Source organism: Musca autumnalis, unplaced genomic scaffold, assembly GCF_047663935.1.
Source record: "Musca autumnalis isolate F117 unplaced genomic scaffold, ASM4766393v1 scaffold_4, whole genome shotgun sequence".
Taxonomy (NCBI): domain Eukaryota; kingdom Metazoa; phylum Arthropoda; class Insecta; order Diptera; family Muscidae; genus Musca; species Musca autumnalis.
Window position 1 is genome coordinate 54,918,063 of NW_027411977.1, and position 23,190 is coordinate 54,941,252.

A 23,190-nucleotide genomic window follows, 5' to 3' on the forward strand; every position below is an offset into this window, starting at 1 on the left:
GCAGGGTATACAAGTTGCTACAACAAAAATCAAAGCGATTCGAGAGGAGGTCCTAAACTGAATTTTTCCGAAATTTTGTGTGGTACCCGAAGGAGTGGACCGATTGAGTCCATATTGAAACCTCATCTAAGTCTGGTAGAAATTTCACGATATGCAAAGTACGGACCAAATCGGTTACTCCCTTCATGAGTTATCGTGCGCACAAATTTTCCGAACATTTTCGAACTTTTGTGGGGGAGGAACTTTTGTGGGGAAGTAGACCGATATGGCCCATCTTCGAACTTAAACTAAGTTTGGACAAAATATGACGATAGCCAAATTTTGGACCAAATCGGCTCATCCGTTTGAGAGTTATCGTGCGCTCCAGCCAGACAGACAGACGGACGGACATTGCTAAATCGACTCCAAATTGTCTGAAACACATTTCGTCCAAACATACTTGGGGTCTAAAACCATTATTTCGATGAGGCACATTCTGCCCGTATGAAAGTGTATATACCCTTTCTAGCCTAAAGGATGAAGGTATAAAAATGTGACAAATATAGCGTGTTTTGCACATCATTATCATGAAACCGAACGAAAGTGTATATAGTAGCTATATTAAATTCCGAACCGATTTAAATATAATATTGTTAGCATATATCTAGTTCCAATAGGGTATCATAAAGTCGACCCCGCCCGACTTTGATCATTTCCTTACTGGTTTTTAAAACTGCGGTGACTTGCAACGCCTCTTAAAATTGGCAATTTTTATAAGATTTATTTTATTTATATTTGTAAAGTAATTCAGGTACAACTAGTTTTTAAGTAAGTTCTAGTTAAATAGATATGCTTTCGGATAAAGCAACACAAAAATACAAAAATTACGTTTTTCCAAATGTACTGAAAATAAATTTAAACTCGCAAAACATTGTCATGATTTAATTCGCACTTGTAATTTTCAACTCAGCTTTCATTCACACTACACTTTCACTGTTAATGTCTGGCTTTATTGTCACATACGTATATGGTCCAAACACAGACAATTCTCATCAATTATAAACAGTCATAACCACTTGAATGTGAGTGAGAGAGAAATTAAATTGTTTGCTGTAAAGTCATATCTGTTTCAAAAGGATTTAACATCAGTTTCAAACACACATCCATCTGCATGTTACAGATATAACAATTTTAAAAAAGACAAGAAAACAGTTTATCCGTTTAAGAAGCATAACGCATTATTTCCATTTTCTGGCTTAAATGATTTTGACACTTTTATGTAATATGCAATAGCTGAAAGTCACAATTTGAATAAATATTGTTTTCTAATTAAATGCATGTTCAAAACTGTTCAAAAACATCTGACAAAAACATATTTTCCATAATTTCCCAAGTGGCTTCACAAATGACCAGAATCAAATGCCTTAAAGATGTTGTTGTCAAACATAAATACATTCAGACAGACTGACTGACTGGCTGGTTGGCAGACAGACAAGTGAAAACTCTTCAAACCCTTTGCCATAAACAATAAATCAAATTAGCTGACACTAACAATCCACATAGGCTGGATGTTTCAAATTGTTGGCACAAGAAATTGTACATTGCACAAATGCAACGAATGCAACATTTACAAGAAGCCCGACAACAATGGCACAATAATGCAATTGTATACATAGGGTTATGACTTTTTTAGAACCACATATCCCTTTAACATATTTTGATGAGTTTTACCTAAGATTAGACACAATTTTATTAATAAGGTGATTCGATAAAATAGTCACAAAGAAAGTCATTTGAAAATTTTTCTATAAGTGATTTTTCGACAAGCTTTTGCCATTATAGAATATACATATATTTGGAATGCGTAACGCAATTTTGTCTAGACATAAATGTGCCAAATTATATCGAAATCGGTTCAGATTTGGATTTTGCTCCTATATATTTTCGGCCGATTTTCTGTATTTGATGCATCAAACACGCTATATTTGTCCAATGTCGCTGAAATATATCGAGACCGGTTCAGATTTGGACACACTATATATGTCCAATTTCACTGAAATTTGGAAAGCGTGACGGAATTGGTTCTAGAAATAAATGGGACAAATTATATCGAAATCGGTTCAGATTTGAATATAGCTCACATATATATTTTCGTCTGATTTTCTGTATTTTGTGCACAAAACACGCTACGTATGTTCAATTTCAATGAAATTTGGAATGTGAGACGGGATTTGGTCTAAAAATAAATTTGAAAAATTATATCGAGATCGGTTCATATAGGAATATAGCTCCCATATATATTTTCGGTCGATTTCATGTTTTTGTTACATATGTTCAATTTCAATGAAATTTTGAAGACTTAGTAGTCAGAAGAAGTCATCATTATTTACAGAAGTACTTATAGTTGGGAAGGAATTGACTAAGGCTATAACTACTAAGTCGCATATCTTTGAGAGACTTCTTATGATTTATTTTTTTTATGATATATCTAAATCATTAGGAATACTTATAGGCGGAAAGGCTTTCGGAGGAGTGTTAGCTCCTGAAACATACAAAAATACCATAGTAGCTCCATAACAACCCTGAATAGGTATATAACGCCTTCATATCTCCTATATTTATTCGTTAAAATATTAAAAACGTTCAAATAAATCTGACAAAACAAAAACAAAACATTGTTCCACAACATCCCATACGGGACAAGGGAGACTTCTCTCATATCAATGAGTGCACCCCGATTCATATTTAGCTCAATGATATGGGACCTACTGTTTATCGCCGAGTCCGAACGGCGTGTCTTAAGACACCACTTATGGAGAAGTTTTTCAAGGCTGAAATACTCAGGAAATGTCGCCAACATTACTGAGGGGTATTTTGCCACCGTTGAAAAATGTTTGATGTTGCTTGGCTGGGGAATCGAACCCCCGACCTTCTGCGTGCAAGGCGGGCGTGCATACCATTGCACCACGGTGGCACCCAAAAAATAAATCTGACATTCCATTATATTTTGTAGTGGTCGGGGCAGCAAAGCGCACCGGGTTCAGCTAGTTCTTACATAAATTGGAATTGAATGCAAATGAATGACTAAGTTTACTCCAAACACATGAAGTAAAATATAATAAAACTTAAAAACTTCATATCTTGTATAATTCGGAAAAATTGAGGTTGAAAAAAATTTTGGAGGGAGGTTCTATTCAAGTGAGCGGCAGTGTATCTCAAAGCTTCCGAAATGGAAATATAGGTCAAATAACCCATTTTAATGTATTATTAATGTATTTCAAAATACATGTAAATCGCGTAATTATCAAAATCATTTTGTCCGCATTTGATTTTCATGTACAGCAAGACCATATCTTTTATGTTGTATATATTTTTCGAAATTTAATTTGGAGTCTAAGATGTAGCATCGGCTGCATCTTAGCATTAAAAAATCTATAAAATATCGCTAGTTTTCGCAAAGTGCATACAATTTTTGTCCGCATCCGATTTCAATGCCCACCATGAAAATCTACATCGATATACATATATATTTTTCAAGGCGATCAATCAAGAACCGTGGTTGTAGCATCATTTGGACTTCGAATCCCTTTAGTTTTTGATGTAACAACTTGTATTCGCATCCCCCATTACGATGGTATATGTTTTTTCAGGGGCATGTACTTACTTCTTGAGATAATAGCCCAAAAGCTCAAAAAAGGTCCGAGGCTGAGGGTATATCTCTGTCGGCCAAGCCGACTGATCCTGTTTTACTTGTTTTTAATTACAAAGTATTTTTTTAAATATGTTTGTTTTCAAAAAGTTTTGTGTGTGACCTTTTTATACCCTCCACCATAGTATGGAGGGTATATTAGGTTTGTCATTCCGTTTGTAACACATCGACCTAATCATTTGCGACCCTATAAAGTATATATATTCTTGATCAGGATAAAATTCTATGACGATCTAGCCATGTTCGTCTGTCCGTCTGTTGTAATCACTCTAGCGTCCGCAATAATTGAGCTAGAGTGCTGAAATTTTGCACCCGAGGGTCTTTTTTCCATAGGCAGGTCAAGTTCGAAGATGGGCTATATCAGTCCACTCTTTGGTGTAGCCCCCATATAACGGTACCTCCGGATTTGAGGTATTTTGACGTTCTTCGCCACATTTGCAGACCGAATTAGCTATAATTTGGCACTTAGGGTTCCTAGTGATCAACAAACTTATATTCCAGAGGATATGGGCATAGGTCCATGTTTTGGTATAGTCCCCATATAACGGTACCTCCCGATTTTCGGTATTTTGAGAATTTTTGCCACAATTTTTAACAGAACTATCTGCAATTTTACATTTGAGGTTTTCAGTGGTCATGAAATATCTCCACGAAACATCGTCAACATAGGTCCATGTTTTGGTATAGTCCCCATATATCGATACCTCCCGATTTTGAAAATTTTAGCTACAATTTTTAACCGAACTAGCTGTAATTTGCCATTTGAGGTTCTCAGTGGTCATGAAATATCTCTACCAAACGTCGTCAACATAGGTCCATGTTTTGGTATAGCCCCCATATAACGACACCTCCCGATTTTCGATATTTTGAGCATTTTAGTTACAATTTTTAACCGAACTATCTGCAATTTGACATTTGAGGTTCTTAGTGGTCATGAAACATCTACACCAAACATCGTTAGCATAGGTCCATGTTGTGGTATGGCCCCCTTATAACCGTACCTCCCGATTTTCGGTATTTTGGGCATTTTAGTTACAATTTTTAACCGAACTATCTGTAGTTTGACATTTGAGGTTCTTAGTGGTCATGAAACATCTCCACCAAACATCGTCAACATAGGTTCATGTTTTGGTATAGCCCCCATATATCGGTACCTCCCGATTTTCAGTATTTTGAGAATTTTAGCTACAATTTTTAACCGAACTAGCTGTAATTTGCCATTTGAGGTTCTCAGTGGTCATGAAACATCTCCACCAAACATCGTCAACAAAGGTCCGTGTTTTGGTATAGCCCCCATATAACGGTTCCTCCCGATTTTCGGAATTTTGATAATTTTAACTACAGTTTTTAACCGAAATAGCTGTAATGATCGGTATTTTGAGAATTTTAGCTACAATTTTGTCTATTCAAAAATAATCGTCAATTTCAGTGGTCATGAAATATCTCCACCAAACATCGTCAACATAGGTCCATGTTTTGGTATAGCCCCCCATATAACGGTACCTCCCGATTTTCGGTATTTTGAGAATTTTAGCCACAATTTGTAACCGAACTATCTGCAATTTAACATTTGAAATTCTCAGTGGTCATAAAACATCTCCAACGAAACATCGTCAACATAGGTCCATGTTTTGGTATAGCCCCATATAACGGTATCTCCCGATTTTCTGTATTTTGAGAATTTTAGCTGCAATTTTTAAACGAACTAGCTGTAATGATCAGTATTTTAGCTACAATTTTAGCTATTCAAAAATAATCCTCAATATAGGTACATGTTTTGGTATATCCCCCCATATAACTGTACCTGCCGATTTTCGGGAATTTTCAGTTGTCACGAAATTTCTTGACTAAAATTCGTCAACATGGGTCCATTTTTTTTGGGGTCTAAATTGTTTTGATGAAACTATCCTCAATTTGACGCTTAAAGTTGGCTGCAGCTATAAAACTTTTTCGCCAAAAACTTTAAAGATAGGATGACTCTTTGATATAGCCCCGTAGGTGGTACCTTTCACCAAGCTGAACACATTTTTTAATATTAGATTAGATAACACTGTGCAACAAAATGGAGGTAAAAGTCTGGGGCACGGAAAATTCCTCTTAGGGAAGAATGGACTTGATGAGTATATTATGAACCCCGAAGGACAGATCCGCCGTGAGTCGAACTTCCGCGTTATGGCGTGATGAAATTTTTGTTAGAGACCCTGTGGGCCATCAGGAATTAGCGTTATTTCTTTGTTCACTGTTGCTTAAGTGCTCTAGAGAAACAACAAACAAAGATATAATGCTAATTCATGATGGCTTACAGGTTCTCTTGCAAAAACGTTATCGCGCCATAACGCGGAATTTCGACTCACGGCGCATCTGTCCTTAGGGGTTTTTAATATACACACACCAAGGGTTTTCATCTCCAAAAGAATTATCTCTGCCCCAACATTTGTGTTCAAAGTGTAATTGTCGAAAAGTTGTTCCACCTAAAATTGTGAAAGGACCCTAATTATTCCATTTTAATTAAGACTATTTTATGGTGGAGGGTATAAAAAGTTCGGCCCGGCCGAACTTAACGCCTTTTTACTTGTTTAATACTTAACTAGAATAAACATTAATAGGCAAAATTTAATTCATTTCCGCTACAAGAAATAATTTTTGAAAATAGGTCAAAGGGTCATAACCCTAGTTTACATATGTATGCATGCGTGTGTGATTTCTGGCTTCTTTGGCATAGCAACAAACATTCACTCACCCACACACTGGGTCCCCTTTCCAATTTCATTTCACCTATGTATCTGGGTTCAAATATGACAATTAGTCAATAATTCATTAGAATTTCATTTTGTGAAAAACTGTTTCGATTTTGCTGAAAACAAATTCGTTTTGGCCACGTAGACAGAATTTTTGAGTTGAACAAGTCAGAAAGTCATTTGTTTGACTTTGTCACTGGTGATTCAATGTGACATGCATATTTATGAAATAATGCATTTAAATATGAAATGTAATGAGTGGGTAGTGTGTGCATTAAATTTGTAACAGGGGCAGAATTGTTGATGTACATGTGTATGTATATTTGCATTAAGAATAGCCAATTAATTTTTATGTAATAATTGGAAACACTCTCAAATATCAAGTGAGGGTCACTCACAACCGGTCATGTGTCGTTTTAATTTAATACATTTTTGACGGGTGGCGTGTGATGTGGAAAATACAAAGCAGCGACTCTGCTTTGCAGTAACATGACAAAGTTCAGATTTTATATTGGTTACTGATTTTGATTGTCACTTTATTAACATCCCGCTAAAGGTGATGAACTAACGATTACCGCGATACACGTTCATCTACTCCTCGTCTTTGTGGGAAAAAGTTGCCCTTTAAAAGCCATACCCGCTTAATTCGCTTATTACGCTTAGCGCCTAACATTTTTTAGTTTTCCTGCAATCGGGGCTTCTTTTAAAAGTACCAAAAACTTTGGAGGGTAATATAGGGGTGTCCTTATATGCCAATCGCTTGGTTTTTGATTGAGAAAATACCCTTACTATATTCCTAATAAGTCCCTGACTCTATATGATCCTAACATTTATGATTAAACTTTTATCGCATATTTAGATTTTTCATAAAAAGTCGAAAATTACAGAAAAGTCGATTTTTTGAATAGCTTGGGTTAGGCCAATTGCGTGGAAATGCATAAGTCAAATGAAGCTTTATAGTGTAGTACTTCCAATAGAGTAGAAATGGGTCATGTTCTTAGGATCACTACATTCTTCCCGAATCTGCTATTCTCCCAGGAAGCTCACCATCAAAAATGAAGACAATGGAAACAATGCAAGCATTGCATAGAGGCTCCGCGAAACCCCGTTTTTTCTAACCTTTTTTTCAAATAGTCACATTTATTGAATTCATTTTCCTTACATTTCTATTGAGCAGACTGTGGTACGCAAAAAATACCCTTAGCTCTTCACAGAATATAGTCCACATGTCTGATAAAATCATGTTTCTGATTAATGATTACACCCAGATATTTCATGCTGTCGGCTAGACGAATAACATCACCTCCAACTTTTAATACCTGGAAGTAAGATATAAAATTGAGTATATTCGGTACGGGGTTCCCCTTTTATTAGTACCGCTGAACATTTATTAGGGTTTACTTAAAGGATCCACATTGCGAAAATTCATGTAGTTCGAGAAAATCGGTGGCTTTCGTAATCAAGGCTATTAAAAAATCCTCAGCATAACCCAGCAGCAAATTTTCAGGGGGCGGATCTGGAATATAGCTGACAAAAATATCGAAGGCTTTTGTTAGATCTAAGCTAACAGCAATGTTTCCATAACTACGATCCAGACCTTTCACTACATGAGAGGGAAAGACCATTAGGGCGTGAGAAGTAGAATTCCAGGGTTTGAATCCAGATTGAATATCTTGTATAACCCATTTATCATCGACAATAATCATGAGCTTATCACTTAGGACCCTTTCAAACAATTTACCGAATGCCGGTAAAAGAGAAATTGGTCGATAGCACCCACATTGTTCCGGATTCGCCCCTTTTATTAAATCGGAACCGTAATAGCGTTTTTCCAAGCTCTGGGGAAATAACATCAATTCAGGCAATGGTTAAAAAGATGGTAATAAAAGTAAATATTACCTCAAAGCCACGTCTGGAATTTTATCGGGTCCACAAGATTTTCGGGCTCTTTTGCGGGCCAATGCGTTCCCTATTGCTTCAGGTCTAACAACACCCTTATCATTCCATTGGGCGTTGTTGTCAATAATGGTGACATCTGCCCCGAAAGTGTTGCTGAAAGATTCCCCGGGTGTCTGATCATCCAAACCCTCAATAGCTCTAGAAACAGAATTAATGAGGGATATACATATTGCCGCCGCCATGGTGAAAAATATACGAACACAAGCCAATAATTGTTGATGTAAAGGCCCCAGGTCGAACATCCCTTCGTGGGATTATTTTGCTGCGGTTGTCTGACGTGATTGCGGCTTTCCGATGTGGATCAATGGTGTGTCCAACAATCAATTTGTTTTCTTCTTGTTGATCAGGGCACTTCCATGTCGCCTTATTAGATGCTGATTAGACCATTTTTTAAGGCTATCAGCCTTATTGCAGGTTCAGATGGAGAGCAGGTTGCCCACTGTTCGAATTCATGGGAAGAACAACGGTCATAAGTAGGTTCTAAACGCTGGTGGGCTCAGATGAAAGTGATGTTGCAGAATTTGTTCGAATGCATCGGGGTGAAACTTTGGACCAGGTGTTGTAACCTAAATATAGAGCTACTTTTACGTGGTTTTGTGACGTATTTCCCAATCTATTGGACTTCCTGTATGATATTATCATTGGCATTGTACTTTGCAATTATATTCACCAAAATATAAGCTACACTTCCTTTATAGAGAGTCAGAACATGGCAGATACAGATTCGCAGGTCATGGTTCTCAAAGCTTGTAGACTTTCTGAGCTTTAGTTTGGCCTCAATGGTGTTGCCAAAAGTGGTTTAATAATATAGATATAAAACAAGTAAAAAAGTATCAGTCGGCTTTAGGGAGATATACCCTCAGTAGGCCGGGGCGATTTGACCTAAACGGGCCCTTCGCGTTTCTGATTCCTGGGATTGAACTGAGCAAAAAAGTCCACTAGAGCATATGTCTACGGTGAAAATCGAACCTCCCGATTTTGACTTTAAGTTTTTTATCCACGTTTATTAGACATTTTGGCATATAACAGCCAAACCATTGAGATTTTCGATCGAACACTAGGACAAAAATTGTAGCCAAGACAGTAATTAATAACTCTCTAATGCATCGCAAAAGCATTGGAACGCTCCTTCAGGCAGTTTGGCTTTGAGAAGGTGCAAACTTTTCGAATAATATCGACAACTATAACAGAATTTCTCACAATTTTCAAAATAAATATTGAACAAAACAAAAAAAATTTATATTTTTGAAAATTATGAGAAATTCAGTTATAGTTTTTTTTTTTGTGGGGGTTTTCAGACTTAAAACACTATAACCATTTGTTAACCGATTAAAAAAAAATAATAACTTGTTCGAAAGATATTATTCACCCCTTTAAAAGGAAGAAGGATCAATAGAAATCCGTTGTGATAAAAAGATATGTCCGTTTAAATTGGAAAATGTAAGAAACATTGTAAGTAAGTGGCATTGTCGTTGTTCATGGATCGCAACACGATATAATTTTGCATCAGAACGCTTGAATATTTTTCTGGTCAACTTTTGTAGCACAGTGCCATTTATCGAAATTTTTCGAAAAGTTTGCACCTTCTCAAGGCAAAAACTGCCTGAAAGAGCGTTCCAATGATTTGAAAATCTCAATGGTTTGGCTGTTATATGCCAAAATATGTAAAAAACGTGGATAAAAAACTTAAAGTCAAAATCGGGAGGTTCGATTTTCACCGTAGACATATGCTCTAGTGGACTTTTTTTGCTCAGTTCAATCCCACGAATCAGAAAAGTGAAGGGCTCATTAAGGTTTTTTTCTTTCCATTAAAATCGCCCCGGCCTAACCCTCAGCCTAAGTGAATTGTAAATTTCATCTACGGACAGATCGAATGTATTTAGAATATTTTCAGAATTGTGTAGCCCTTTTTGAACAATTGAACGTGCCGACAAAAATGAGGATTAGGTTTAATGTTCAAAAGTGTTGCGGAGGGGGTACTTAAAGGGATGGACCGACATAGTCCATTATGGAAGTGGATTTTATTTTGATAGTAATATCTTTTGGATAGATATCGCGCCCACTATTCATTTCAGTGGGTCATCGTATAACTTTTGGACCAGTATGCCAGGAGGCATGGACTTGGCAACGGAAAACAGAATATCACTGTAAAGAGGACCCCAACGAACAGCATCTGTATACATTTCCAATGGATCGTCGAACAGACCCTAAACTGCACTTTGACAGAAGTTAACTTTTGCGGGGGAGGTACCCTAAGGAGAGGACCGATATGGGCCAATTTGTAATTGAACTAAATTTTAACAAAATATTAGGAGTTTTAATGTTTGGACCAAATTGGTTGAAGAGATATTGCCCCTGAAAAACTTTTACCGACGTAATTGAGGTAGCGAAGGCAAGCTGCTTCAACAAAAGCTAAAGTGATTTGAGAGCAAGTCTTTAAGTGAACTTAAAATTGAAAATGTTGTATGGGTGGTACCCGAAGGAGTGGACAAATATAGTCCATATATTTACCAAATTTATGTCTGGTAGATATATTAGGATGTGTAAAGAATGGGCCGAATCAGTCACGATCTTCAAGAGTTCTCGTGCGTACAATTTTTCTGAACATTTTTGAACTTTTCTGAAGGAGGTACCTGAGGGAGTGGGCCGATAAGGCTTATCTTCGAACTTAAACTAAGTTTGGACAAAATATGTATTACGAGAGGCAAATTGTGGACTGAATCGGTTCATGTGTTCGAGAGTTATCGTGCGCTCCAGCCAGACAGACGGACGGACTTGACTTAATCAACTCCAAATTGTCTGAAACGGATTTTTGTCCATATTTGAACTAAAATTTTTAACCGACACCTCTTGATGTTTCCTTTATATTCAGCTTATGGAAGAGACGTACATAACGGTCTACCTTGTTCATATAAATATTAAGTGGCGCCGTTTTAATACAACAAAACAAACATAAACGGTAGTAACATTTTGACAATATCGGATAAACTCTTCAAATCTGGAGTATTAAAATAAAAAATGAATACACTTTGTACAGTTCTACAAGACACCTGTCACTGCATGAAATTCATTTTGATATGTATAAAAACTTAATACATTCTCCCTTTGTTTTTTTTTTGCTCCATTTGTTTTTTTTTTTTTGCTCTCAAAAATGTGAGTAGACAAATCACATTGAAGTGTTTCTTTTTCATTAATTACCAATCAATAAATAATAAAATCAATTTAACCTGCTGTCTGTTTGAATAACAATTGAACCAAAAAAAAATAAAAATACAAAAAATGTTGATAATGAGATTGTTTTTTTTTTCTTTTTCTCTAACCAAACAATAACTGTTTTTAATTTTTGAACAGTCATACATACATACATATGTTTTTCAGGTGATTTCTTTCAATCGCCTATTTCTTTAGCCGGATGGGTCAGACAAAAGCCAAGGTATTGATCTTGCTACTATTGATAGCACAGTAACACTCCCACTCTTTCAAGGTTACTAGTGTACTTTTGTTGTTGTTGCTGGCTGCATGTGTGGAGGTGTTTTGGACATGCGTGACACAGCATAAATCATACAACAAATTAAATTGACAATTATTTTCGCCTTAGTACATACCTTCATCTGATATGGGTGTGTACTCTCATTCACATGAATGGTAACGGTCCACTCAATTGATAATTGATTTGTTTGACTCAAATACGATTTCGGTATTTGTTATGATTATTCAATTGTCTTTGATTATGGCGCACTTGACCTATTGTTAGGTCTGGTTATTTATTTAATTTGTCGATAAAAGGTGATGAACTGTGGACTTGCGATTTAAATGAAATTTGAAAAAATAAAATGTGTCATGATTTTATTCTGACAAAGTAAGAATAATATCGACATAGTCGATTCTGGACACGAGTTTTATTTGGGGGTCAGTTGCGCGTCATCCAGTAATTTCAATTGGTCAAGGTATAACTTAGAGGTTATGGACCACTATATCAGGAAGCATGGACTTGACCACGAAAAACTTAATATTGCAGGACCACAAGGAATAGCATCACTATGACTTTCAAAAGGATTTTCGAACAGACCCTAAACTGCACATAAACAACAAGTAAGAAGGTATCAATCAGCTGTACACATTAATTATGCAGCGTATAAAATAATATTAATTTTGTATCACGAGCGTGCTTCAAAATACGTAGAATCACTAAGTATGGTAATGAGGGGTTATACCAAATCATTTACATATACCAAAAATCGTTAGTAAACTAACTTCTAATTCATAGATAACTCGAAATATTAAATTCATTACGTTAAATTAAGTTTGGAAGTCGGGAAGTATAGACTTACTGCGGAAAAATGTACCATTGTAATAGGGACCGTGAAAGCAACTTTCTGAAAAAAAATCAAATAGAACCAAGAAGAGTACTCAAACTGCACTTTTCCCAAATTTTGTGTGGTACCTTAAGGATGGGACGGATATAGTCCATATTCCAACCAGTTATATAAATGGATGAAGTAATAAAATGTGCAAAGATTGTTCCAATCAGAAACTTCCTGCGAGAGTTATTATGCGGCTTTTCCATTTTAGCTGCTGCAGTCCGGGTTTCTTCGAGCTTTTAAGCCATTATCTGGACTTGCGTGTTTCGATATTTGGAGACATTTCAAACAATGTCACAGTGTCCCGGTACCCAGCAGAAAGTGATTTCATTATTCAGCCTTCCTAACAATCCTCTACACGTGTTAACAATCTTAGAGCAGGATTTGAGTGCCGGGCTATCCGCACAAACCACTATCGGTCCCTCAGAACCACGCAAGTGGTGAATCAATTCTAGGGTCCTTACAATGGCTAAAACCTCCGCTTGGAAGACGCTACAGAACTGATTCAACTTATAAGACCGGCTTACATCGATCTTCTCGCAGAAGAGTCAGGCTCCTGTGCCCGCTTCCATTTTGGATCCATCTGTATAGATGGTCAAGCTTTGTGGAAGTGGTCTTCCATCTAGGCAGCCTCCTTTGTAAAGTATAGAAGCGTGTCCAGAACGCGACTCACTCCAACACTTCATATCCCTGAGCCTAAAAGCGCTTCTGGCTGCGATGTTTTCAGCTGAAATATTTAGTGGCTTAATATCCACCATTGCGTTTAGCGTAACTTACGGTGTACTATTGACGGCGCCGGTGATGAGGATTGATGCTGCGCGTTGTACTATATACATCTTTGACTGGTTTGACTTGGTACTAAGTGCATGCAACCATGCAAGACATACATATGTTAAGACGGGACAGACCACAGTTTTATATATCCAATGTATAATATGAGGTCTTAACCCCCAACTCTTACATATTGAATTCTTACAGCAGCCAAGTGCGATCAAACCTATAGCAAATATTACGAGTGCAAAATTTGGTTAATCCGTGTGCTCCAGCCACAACAAATGGTGCCGTAGAGTTTGTTTTTGTGCCATTTTCTCAGAAAGTATGGACTAGCCCTTGAAAAATATTGTACCGTCAAAAGGATTCGAATTTTTTGAGGGAGATACACGCAGGAGTTGACATATATAGTCCATCTATGTCTCCTAGATGGACAAAATATTACGACAGCCAAATTTTAGACCGAATCGGGTTATTGTGCGCTCCAGCCACTTCACATGGTCTCGTAGAAATTTTTAAAGTTTTTTTTTTCTCCGGGGGTTTTTACAGCAATTTTACAGGAAGTATGTACTTGCACTAAAAAAACATGAATTGTCGGCAGCGAATACAAGTTGCTTGCAGTAAAAATCAAGACGATTCGCGAGGAGGTCTTAAAATTCACTTTTCCAAAAAAATTTTGTTGGAGGTACCCGAAGGAGTGGACTGATATAGTCCATATTCAAACCTGATCTATGTCTAATAGAAGTATTACAATGTGCAAAATATGGACCAAAGCCGATAAGGTCCATCATCGAACTTAATCTAAGATTGGAAAAATATTGTGACTGCCAAATATTGGACGGAATCGGTTAATCCGTTCAAGAGTTATGGTGCTCTACAGCCAAACAGACGGACGAACATGGCTAAATCGACTATAAATTGTGTGAAACAGATTTCGTCCAAACATGCTTTGTCTAAAAAATCTTTCTAAGATCTACCGTCCAACTATGCCTCTCAACTCTCATTTTTTTTTTTTTTTTGAGAATGTTCGAAATGGTGTCAAGTTTAAAGCAAATTTGGTTCCAGCTGCAAGTATTTGCATTTCCGCGTGTGACATAAAAAATGATGTATTCAAAATGAAAAACAAGTAAAAATTTTAACATGTTATGTTACCCCCAAACATGAAATATTCTGACCTGAAATGTAATAATTACTTTATTTTCCTGTCAACAATATCAGGCGGGGACGTTTTCTGACCACTGAGAACCCCATAACCAAATAACAGCCAATATAGTCTGAAAATGTAGATACAAACTTAAAAGTACTTGAAATATGATGCTACCGTTATATGGGGGTTATACCAAAACCTGGACCTATCTCCACATTTTTTGGCGGGAAAGTTTCCTGGTCAATGAACTCCGAATACCAAATTGCTGCCAATTCGTGCCGAAAAATACCTGAAATCGGAAGGTACCTATATATGGGGGCTATACCAAAACCTTCACCTACATATGTTCACAATTTTTCGTGCAGAATGTTTCTGGCTACTGGGAAATCCAAATACCAAATTGCAGCCAATTCGGTCCGAAAATGTAGATAGATGTTTCAAAATACCTGAAATCGGGAGGTGCCGTTATATGGGGGCAATAGGAAAAACTGGGCCCATATTGATGATTTTTTGGCCAAAGTATTTTTACTTATTTTAAGCAATTACTGAAAAAATCAGATCGATCCGACGATTAGAAATATTTTTGTCGCACCTTTCGATACAAGTGGGACCACTGTGCAATGGAATTCCAAAAAAATTGGTAACAACAGTCTTTCAACAGACAATCTTTTGTGTGATATTTTAACATCCTGCAGGAGAAGGTTGTAGGATATTCGGAAGTCTTCCCGATTACTCCAACGACATCGAACCTTGAATGATGAAATATACTCCCGCTCATCTGAATAGCTTTGATAATTTTTCTTGTTATATATAAGGGTATATAAGGGTATACCCTTCACCATAATATGGAGGGTATATTAAGTTTGTCATTCCGTTTGTAACTCATCGAAATAGTCATTTGCGACCCTATAAAGTATATATATTATTGATCAGCGTAAAATTTTAAGTCGATGTAGTCATGTGCGTCCGTCTATTTTAATCACTCTATCTTCCGAATGAGTCGAGCTACAAGGCTGAAATTTTGTACACATATGTTTTTGGTCTAAACTTAGATTAAGTTCGAAGATGGGTTATATCGGTCCACGTTTTGGTATAGCTCCATAAAATGATAGTGCCCGATTTCCGATACTTTGTCGTATTTACATTTTCAGACCGAATTAGCTATAATTTGACATGTATTGTTCGCAGTGAACAAGAAATTTCTCAACCAAAAATAATATACATAGGTCCACATTTTCTTATAGCCCCCATATTGCAACATATCCTGGCCAATTTTCCTATGATTTGACATTTAGGAATATCAGTGACCAAGAAGCTTCTCCACTAAAAACTATGGACATAGGGCCACGTTGTCTTATAGTCCCCTATAACGGTACCGCCACAACTAACAACTAACAATTCCATATTTAGTCGGATTATTTACATATATGTTATACATATGTTAAGGTCTCTTCAGCTGTGTTTGTACTCGTATTGTATATGTATACCAATATGTATACCAACATTCACAGGAAAAATCATACGTTGTTGCCATATTTTAGGAAAGCAATATAATTGTTCCACAAACATCCCAGTCGGGACAGGGGAGACTTCTCTCATATCAATGTGTGCACCCTGACTCATATTAGCTCAATGATATGGGACCTAGAGTTTATCGCGGGGTCCGAACGGCGTGTCCTAAGACACCACTTGTAGAGAAGTTTTACATGGCGGAGTTCTGAGTATGATAATGTTTAAATTTGTAATGCCAGGATAGTTAAATAATGAAACTTGATCCAAAATATTTATTATTTTTATACCCTCAGCAATTATGCTAACGAGTGTGCATCATCGAAATAATGATTTTCGATCCCAAGTATATTTGGACGAAATCCGTTTCTGACAAATTGGAGTCGATTTAGCAATGTCCGTCCGTCTGTCTATCTGGCTGGTGCGCACGATAACTCTCGAACTGATAAACCGATTTGGTCCAAAATTTGGCTTTCGTAATACTTTGCCCATACTTAGTTTAAGTTCAAAGATGGGTTAAATCGGTCCACTCCTTCCGGTACCTCCGGTATCACACAAAATTACGAATAAGTTCGCTTTAATACATGTCCTCCAATCACTTTTTTGAAGCAGCTTGCATTCGCTGCCTCAATTACGACGGTAAAAGGTTTTCCAGAGGCAAGTCCATATTTCTTGAGAAAACAGCCCGAAAGGTGTAAAACACCCCTGTGGCACCATATGTAGTGAATGGAGACCACGATAACTCTCGAACTAACCAGAATTTGGCTTTCTACATATATTGTCATACTTTCAGTTCGAATATAGGCAATACCGATCCACAACTTCCGGTACTCCCCCGAATATTTAAAAGCTGTCACTTAAATGGTATGTACGATATCTCTTGAACACATTTTGTCCAAACTTTGGATCTCCTAATATTTTCAATTCACATCGGCTGAGGGTATATCTCTGTCGGCAAAGCCAACTGCTACTTTTTTACTCGTTTCAATGATCTTTATAGTTTATCGATGCTAATATTATGGTTAACACTTGCTTTTTACTCCAAACAATTTTTGAAGGTTAGAAAGGGTCTTACGAAATCAAAAAGTCATTTAAAACGGGCTTATAAAAACTTTTTTTTGTAATATTTCTTTATTTTATATGAAAGTTCTCGTTAACTTTTCTAGGTTGAGAACTTTTTGGTACATTTTTATTATAACAAGTATATTTTCCGAAAAGATGGCAAGATAGTTCTGAATATTGGCACGGGTGCCACCGTTGTGCAATGGTATGCACACCCGCCTTGCACATTAAAGGTCGTGGGTTCGATTCCCCGGCCAGGCAACCTCAAAAATTTCAACGGTGGCAAAATACCAAAATACCAATGCTGGCGACATACATTTCCAAAGGATCTTCGAACTGACCTTAAACTGCACTTAAATACAAATGTTGAACATTTGTGGAGGAGGTACTTAAGTTGAACTAAATTTGGACAAAACATTAGAAAATCCAAAGTTTGGACCAAATTTGTGACATTTTTAAGTGATTTTTTGAAATATTCGGGGAATATCTTCGAACTGAAAGTATGACAAAACATGAGGAAAGCCAAATTTTGGACCAAATCGATTAGTTCGAGAGTTGTCGTGCTCTCCAGCCACTACTTATGGTGCCATAGGATCTTTTTACACCTTTCGGGCTGTTTTCTCAAGAAGTATGGACTTGCCCCTGAAAAAAACTCTTACTGTCGTAATTGAGGCAACGAATGCAAGCTGCTTAAAAAATAAAAGTGATTCGAGAGCAGGTCTTAAAGTGAACTTATCTGTAATAAGTTCAAGAGTTATCGTGCGAACAATCTTTTGTGGGGGAGTTACCTGAAGGAGTGAACCGATATGGCATATGTTCGAACTTAAACTATGTTTGGAAAAAATATTACGAAGGCCAAATTTTGGACCAAATCGGTTGATTCATTCGAGATCTATCTTGCGCTCCAACCACTACACACGGTGTCAAAGGCGTTTTTAAAATTTTCAGGCTATTTTCTCAGGAGTATGGACTTGCCCCTAATGATACATGTACCGTCGTAAGCGGCGCAGTGAATACAAGTTGCTACAACAAAAATCAAATAGATTCGAGAACAGGTCCTAAACTGAACTTTTCCGAAATTTTGTGTGGGAGGTACCCAAAGTCTGGTACAAGTCGGGTATAAATTTAACGATGTGCAAAGTATGGAATAAAACGGTTACTTCCTTCAAGGGTTATCGTGCACACAAATTTTTCGAACATTTCCGAACTTTTGTGGGAGAGGTACCAGAAGGAGTCGACAAAATATTACGAAAGCCAAATTTTGGAACAAATCGGTTCATCCGTTCGACAGTCATAGTGCGCACCAGCCAGACGGACGGACATTGCTTAGTCGACTCCAAATTGTCTGAAACGGATTTGGTCCAAACATACTTAGGATCTAAAACCTTTATTTCGATGGGGCACATTTTGTCCATATGAAAGTGTATATGAGGAAAAGTCAAAATTTTTTAGTTTCCATGAAGCCAAGGTTTGCACTATTATCATACGCGAACTATTGTAGTTTACCAGTAACTATGACTATTGCTGGATTATTTTAGATGTTTTTGTACAAAGCTCAAAAATTTAGCAAAAAAAATTAATTTACGTGGTAGTTACGACCGCGTAAAGGAAAAAACATAGGTAAAAAACGTCGAAGCTAAACAGGTTTTTTACATTGCTATTCGATTTCTGATTAAACCATTCAAATGACGGACATCTGTCCAAAGTAAAAGTAGGAGAATACAAAATGAAGATTACACTTCTAATGTATCACTTTCCAAAATTTCCACTGCATCCACCTTTTATGGATGCTGACATTTTGAAGCTGGATTTCAGGTGTTTTTTGTATTTTTTATGTAACTGGGACGCGCAATCGGATATTTCGAAAAACCAATTATAGGATTAAAGAACTCGCGATTTCGCATAATCTGATATGTATATTGAGTATGTAGCCCACACAGCAGCAGAGTAATCTACTGCCAAAGGCCAAAATTTAGTGTGATATTTTTTCTAAAAAACCTATTTTTTGGGTACAGTATTTACAATATCGTTTTGAGTGTGCTGGTACCCCGCGATATTTTAGTTTTTCGACGATCCGGATCATATGAATCACAGATCATGAAAATCCATCTACTAGAACGGCGGAAATGGCTACTGCAAAAATTGAAAAATTTGCGAAAAATGTTTTTCAAAATATCGCTGACTAATTCGTGTTTTATGTGGATCGTTTCCATTTCAATGAAGAAATTGAATCATCACTCGCGTTTGTGCGAAAACAGCGGTTTGAAAAATGTAGTGGCGTGGGAGCTGTATCCGATTTATCCAAAAAATACTGTGTGATGCTACATCCACGGTTCTTGATTGATTTTATTGAAATATGTTTAGATCGATGTATTTTTTCACGGTTGATAGTGAAATCGGATGCGCATAAAAAGTGTATGCACTTTGTGCAAAATAAAAGCGTTATACAGTTTGTTGCACACTAAACTGCAGACGATGCTACATCTTAGCGGCCAAAGTAAATCCTGGCAAATGTGTACAAATTAAAAGAGAAGAATTCGCTGTTTTGGTAAACCGCATGCGCATCAAGTGATTTTGAGGATTTCGCGCTTTACACGCATTTCAAAATGAACATTACCCGATACAATTTTATTTCAAGATTATACCCCATTTAAAGGAACCCAACATTTATTTGAAAGATATCCATATCTTCTGCTAGATGTTAGCGTGTTTTCGAGAAGTGATTAGAATAAAAAATATGATTTATTGCGTGAAATTTAACTAAAATAGAAGAAAAACTCCGACCTATTTTTCTTACATTTTGTTCAACTAACTCACAAAATAAATTTTAATAAATATTTTCTCTTACAAAAATTTTATAAATTTCCTCAATATATTTTTTTGTTTTCGCTATAATATGAAAACCACTAAACGAATTTGTATAGTTTTGGTTTCATTTGAATCTTCGCGATGTGTAGATTACGTACATATTTTTTATATATTTTTCAGATGCATAAACAGCTTGAATTTTATTAGAACAAGTTGCAAACTACCAATTGTTTGGAATTCTTTCCTAATTTCCGCGAAAATACACAACTTTTTCACTAATGTTATGGGACCTCAGTAAACATATAGTATGTAGGGAGCCCCTAATTAAGAGAGTTTCTCAATATAATGATTACAGTCTTTTAAAGATTTTTTTCTTTTTATCAGAATTGAAACCGCCATAACTTTTGCGCGCAACAACCAAAATTAGTATCACGAACAGATTTAAGAATGGCATTTTTTTCCCAATCTATGTACCAAAAATCTTTCATGTAGCTTAAAAAAAAAATTTTTAATTTTTTTTTATGGAAAACTAAAAAATTTTGTCTTTTCTTCATATATCCTCGATAACATAAATGCTGAGGGTATAAACAGTTGAAGAGAACTTAATATATAAAAAGAAAAATGTTTAAACTTGTTCAGAAGATCGGGAGTGTACCACCGAAATTGTAAGTCTGTTTATTACCTCACAACTCAATTGGAATTTTGTATTTAACCTTTTCCTGAAATAAAAAACCATACTTCACATTTAAATGTTATTGCTTAATATTTATTTTATTAATATAACAACAAAATCTTTACAACAATCAACAACATTGGACAATTCACACAGTAACTCAATTTAGAATCCCCAGTGAGTACCGAAACCATCAAAGCTCATGTGGGAAACAGTTTCAGCTGGTGAATAGTGTACAGTTTGGCTGGTACCATAACTGCTGACACCGGGAGCATTGTGGGTGTAGCTGGTGGCAGATGGTCCATGATTGTAAGCGGTAGTGGCGACAGTAGGGGCAGCATAACTTACAGTTTTAGTCACGGCTGGAGCAGCATGGGTATAGACGGCAGGAGCGGCATGAGCATAAACAGCAGGGGCAGCATGGGCATAGACGGCTGGAGCGGGATGGGAGTAAACGGTTTTAGTAACGGCTGGAGCAGCATGAGCATAGACAGCTGGCGCAGCATGAGCATATACAGTAGGCGCTTCATGAGAATAAAAAGTCTTTGTTACGGCAGGAGCAGCATAAGATAGAGTCTTGGCAACAGCTGGAGTGTAAACATTGTTATTGATGCGGGTATCCATTTTATTGACACTGGAGTATGGAGTATTCACCGATTTTGAGTAATGCGAAACTGTACCGGCAAATGAACGAACAACATTTTCTTGAGTGGAAGCAACAGCATCAGCGGAAGGATTAACCACCTTGGTTACGAGAGGAGCATAACCGGCATTGGCCACAGCTAAAAGAGTACACAAAGCTACGAATTTGAAAGCCATTTTTTAAATCCACAAAAGACAGTTGTTGTTTTTGGTAATGTTGATTGTTGTATAATCGATGATTGACTGATAAAGTTACCACAATAGCGTCTGGTATTTATACCCAAACAAACGTATGTATGTCGATATTTGTAAAACATATTGTTTGATAATTTTTGTTATATACTTTTTAATATGAAGGGATTATTATACAATTTTATTATTTCAGGTCAGCTTTTAGACAACTAATAATTCGTTGGATATTTTTTGCAATCTTAATACAAATGTGGCTAGTTAGTGGAACAAGAAAATCGCCTCATGTCCATGTAGACACACAAGCCACAATAGGCCCGTTGTACACTCTAGAGTCTGACTATGTTTTTCGGGGAAAAAAGAGGCTAGATTGATTTTTATCGTTTTAGAATTTATGTGCCCTCGACAAAATCCCATACGTTTTTAAAGTAGTTTACCCTGGTTTCCTTAAGTTCATGTATAGTTTGGTTTCCCAAGCGCGGAGTTTTGCGAAAGTTGGGCAATGAAAAAGAAGGAATTTTTACAACCTCGTATCCCCGTATCATATTTTGATGAGTTTCTACCTAAGATTAGATAGAATCCTAATTCGATAAAAAAGATCACGCACAAAGTCATTTGAAAATATTTCAATATGAGCTTTTTGACAATGTTTTGAAGTCACTATAAGCCGGAGTCAATGTAACAGAAAATAAGATCTGGAGCCACACGACATAACCAAAATGACATAACCTGTTTATTCCCTCAGCATTTATGCTAACGAGGGTATACACACTTTCACACGCGCAAAATTTGCCTAAATTAAATAGTGGTTTTAGACCCCAAGTATGTTTGGACAAAAGCCGTTTCAGACAATTTGGAGTTGATTTGGCCATGTCCGTCCGTCTGTCTGGCTGGCTGGAGCCGCCGGTAACTCTGGAACGGATCATCCGATTCGGTCCAAAATGTTACTTTCGTAATATTTTGTTCACACTTAGTTTAATTTTGAAGGTGGGTTATAAATCGGTTCACTCCTTCCGGTATAATAGCCAGAAGGTCATTCATTCGGACAACAGAAACATAAATTGATTTTTTTTTTCAGGAGGGTTGGCGTTTTTTATTTGGGATGACGACTTCTATTTTGTTTCTCAAAATAGTCAGGCTTAATCCCATAGTCGTTGTTTTAATAGTTTATTAAAACAACTTTAATTTATTAGTTGGAAAAAATGGCGATGTTTACCAAGGGGTAAGGCAGGGAAGACTATAGTTTCAGATCTCGCCACAGATCTTCATCAGTTCCCTTGTTTCTTGTTTTTCAACAAGAAACTTTTTATACCCAAGTGTCAATTGCCCGCTCAAATAGATACGTGTGTAAAGAAACACTCTGATCGAGAATTTCTTTGGCACTACCCAAACTCGAGCAACTTCACTTGCAAACAAAACCAAACCTTTCCCACTGCTATGCGTTCGTCGATTCTCGACGAAAAAACACATAACTAATTTCTTGGTATTGCATACTACAGCAATAAACAACATTTCGACGGTGCCCGGTCTCACAATTAGGAGGGTTGGCGTTTTTTATTTGTGATGACGACTTCTATATTTTTGGGTGACGTAGGGGATGGAAGATACCAAGCAAAGGTCCTGTCCGGTTTTAACATGGCAAG

The 23,190-nt window shown here is 36.7% G+C and overlaps 1 protein-coding gene across 1 annotated transcript; it reads right to left on the reverse strand.

The window, feature by feature from the left end:
* Positions 1–20,881: 20,881 nt before the first annotated feature.
* On the reverse strand, positions 20,882–21,535 carry LOC141402462 (uncharacterized). The gene has a single exon (XM_073983777.1). The coding sequence runs from the start codon at positions 21,533–21,535 to the stop codon at positions 20,882–20,884; it is 654 nt and encodes a 217-aa protein (XP_073839878.1).
* Positions 21,536–23,190: the final 1,655 nt, after the last annotated feature.

Excerpts from the sequence above, each read along its gene's own strand:
- LOC141402462 (XM_073983777.1), bottom strand. The coding sequence starts at position 21,535 with ATGGCTTTCAAATTCGTAGCTTTGTGTACTCTTTTAGCTGTGGCCAAT.